Here is a 3,411-nt window from a genome sequence, read left to right on the forward strand (position 1 = left end):
AACTTCAAGGAAATTGGCCCACGCGTCGGGAAAAAAATTACACCAGGCGAGGCGATGAAAAGTGAAGCAAAACATACAGGGAAGAACTGGAGTGGAAGCGCTGAGACGCGGTGGGGTGCTGCATAACGGAAGAAGGGGGAAAACCCACCCCCACAGGGGTGAAGCGGCAGTAGCAAATGTGAAAGACGGCCTTCCCCGGGAAACCGAACGGGAGCTTGAAGGGGGCGCAGTTTGCGCGTTGTTCAAAAAAGGAAAAAAAATTCTTTTTCTTGGTTTTGCTTAGCTTTGCTTGGTTTTGCTTAGCTTTGCTTGGTTTTGCTCAGCTTTGCTTGGTTTTGCATAGCTTTGCTTGGTTTTGCATAGCTTTGCTTGGTGTTCCCCGCCATCGAGTCCATCTTACGCGTAGTGGACGATCGGCGGGTCTCCTTAACCCCCCCTATCGGAAGGCGTAACCCGGATTGCAACAACGTAAAAGTGTGCCTTTCCCCCGTCACCGCGGCAACTGCAGGTGCAACTCCAAAGGGGAAGAAACCCCCGTTTGCCGAAAACTTTTGTCATCACGCGAGCTGGCATAGCTACACACCGTTACAACGAAATCAACGCGCGAATATCTTCACCATTTTGACAAAAAAGGAAAAAAAAAATTTACATACTCCCCCCTTTCCCCTCCTTACGAATCCAAGGGGACCAAAGCAACGTCAGCAGTTGGACAAAAAAAAAAAAAAAAAAGTAATAAAATAACTGTTAATAAGGCATGGTTGGGAAAGTATAATCCCTGCGCCGCCTCACCCCTGCTGTTATGTGTGGTTGAAACGGGGGATACACAGCATGTGTCACGATCCAATTTGTGTCTTAATTGGAGACACGATGGGGTACGTGAGCCAATATGTGTGCGTTTGTACATGCGTGTGGTCATATATATATGTATATATATATGTATGTATATATGTATGTGCACATGTACCTATGTGTAGGCCCTGCCGGTCAGGGAGATATGCTCACCCGGTGGGTGGGGGCGCGCCGGCGCCTGGGGCGATTGCCGCCCTTAAAGCCGTTTTTCAAAACCGACTTGGGCTGGGGCCCCTTGGCAAGGATGTCGCGGCGGTAAGTCTTGGTGAGCCGCCTATACCGATGCGAAGCAGTCCTGACGTAAAAGAAACTGGGGCATATTTTGGACAGGCGACTGGAGCAGGTATTTTTGTTTTCGCGAAATTTCTTTATCTTACAATACATAAATAAAAAGAAGAAAAAAAAAATGATCAACGATGGAACGATAGCTGCTATGAAGAGAACAACATAGTGATATTTAAAATGCCTGCAAATAGTGCAGTTAATCGATGTAGGAATTTTTTTCGTTCTGTCGACAAGATAATAAATAACATTAAAGTAGGTAGTTTTATTTATTTGTTTAATTATTTCCTTAGTGGATACATAAGCCAAATTCTCTGTGTGTTTTTTCTTGGAATATAATTTTATGTGTGCAACAATTTCTTCCGATTTCATTTTTATGATGACGTTACTGATTAAGTTATTCTCTATGCCTTCTCCAAATTGACCTACCACTTTTATAATGTCTGTGTGTTTATGTTTTATACATGCTCCATAAAAATGGAGAGAATAGAGGGCATTAAATTCTTTTGTATATTTCAAAAGAAATTTATGTACATTCTTGAAGCGAAATTTTACCTTCCCATTTATCCTTACGAATATATGCACAGATATATCTTCATATTTTTTCTCTTTATTTTTTATTGAAGCATTCTTCTCGTAACCGAATAAATATTTTGCCATGACAAACGTTGGCTTTGTGTAGTATATCCCCAAATTTTCATTGTACAAAAAATGGTCTATCAAAATATTATACACATGCTCTATGGTCAGGTGGATATCACATGAATTGTCTTCGATCCTATTTTGTGTTTCCTCCTTATTGGTTATTAAAACTTGCAGTACAATTTTATTCCTGTTTTTGTTTACGTGGAAGTAGTTTTCTGGGATGTCCTCCGCTGTTGTGCTGGAGTCGCTCTCCTCATCATGTCGGTCACTCTGGGTGGATGGTTCACCTGGTGGGGTTTCGCTCAACTTGCTCATCACGCCATCCCGATGTGAAGTCCACAGCTTGTCTTCGCTGCCCGTTCGATAGCCCACAACTTGCAGCTGGGCCAAACACACCCGGGTGTGCTTGTCAATTATGAAGGCGGAGTTTGCGTACCCGAGGTAGTCGGGGTACAGGGTGCGTGTGAATTCTTCCACAATGTGCTTCAGTTGGGCCTCAATGTTGTGAAGGTCTTCCTGCTCGAGCGTGGCGGCATGGCCATCCGCACGGGTACCCGCGTTTGCGCTTTGGTTTTCGCTTTCGTTTTGGTTTTTGTTTTTGTTTCCATTTTCGTGTTTTTCTTCCTTTTTGTTTCCATTTTCGTTTTCATTTTCGTTTTCCTTTGCGCCTGCGGCAGGGGGGGGGTTCCTCTCCAGCGACACGTACAACAGTATGCCGTCTTTGTTGACGGACAATTTGTACCGCATAATTTTTCGTAAAAAGTTTAGACTCATCCACTGGTTTAAGGTATTTTCGTACACAGACTTGAGCATGTCTCTTTTTTCCTCCTCGTCTACCGATTGGTAGCTAGCTACTATCGCCACGTAGAGTATGTCTAGGAGGAGTTGGGCCTTCTTGGAGCTTTCACTACTGTTATATATTTGCTCATTTGGGAATGGGACCATCGCCAGCACGTTTTTTTTGTGCCTCCCGTTTTTCACACTCTTAAGCATTTCTCCCTGAATGTCCCTTTCGATTTCTTCATCCACTTTTTTTCTTGCGTAGATCTTTTTGTACTGTTCTTGAGATATCCGTTTAATTTCATTGTACAGGGTCATATACACATCGTCGCTTTTTTGGTTTATCCCCAATTCGATGTACTCCATTGTTCTCACCACATCGTCCAGGGTCATGTTTCTTTTTAGAAAATTCGTCTTTGTGAGTAACTTCATAAACACTAAGCGGAAAAAGTGATAGTCATCCGGGTTGAACGTTTTGGACAGCTTATTATTGTAAAACTTTTTTACGAAGAAGTGACCTTCTTTTTTCATGTTGCTTTTGTGGAGGAGGGATCCTCTTATCCCTTCGTGTAGGAGCGCCACCACGAAGTAGAGGATGCAGAACAGGACCTCTTTACCCATTTTGGTTTGCGTGAAAAATGGGTTCTGCGTGGCGGGCCTCTTGCTTTCCGCGCATTGTTGCTAGGCATTAAGAGGTGCAGTCGGCTGGGTCTGTCTTAATATGGTGCCTACACAGCTGTGGAAAGCATGGCAGCTTCGTCTACTTTACCACATCGCAAATTGTCTTACTCTAGAACGATCAAAACGAACGATGTTATATTTGTTCACTTCGACGGCATGCAAACATAAACCCAA

The 3,411-nt window shown here is 43.4% G+C and overlaps 1 protein-coding gene across 1 annotated transcript; it reads right to left on the reverse strand.

The window, feature by feature from the left end:
* Positions 1-1,065: 1,065 nt before the first annotated feature.
* Positions 1,066-3,177, reverse strand: PCYB_093790 (hypothetical protein; the record flags this gene model as incomplete). Its single annotated transcript, XM_004222493.1, has 2 exons — positions 1,066-2,181; positions 2,506-3,177. Coding segments are annotated over 2 exons (1,788 nt in total), but the record flags the coding sequence as incomplete, so codon positions are not given.
* Positions 3,178-3,411: the final 234 nt, after the last annotated feature.

The sequence above is a fragment of the Plasmodium cynomolgi genome, chromosome 9 (genome assembly GCF_000321355.1).
Source record: "Plasmodium cynomolgi strain B DNA, chromosome 9, whole genome shotgun sequence".
Taxonomy (NCBI): Eukaryota; Apicomplexa; class Aconoidasida; order Haemosporida; family Plasmodiidae; genus Plasmodium; species Plasmodium cynomolgi.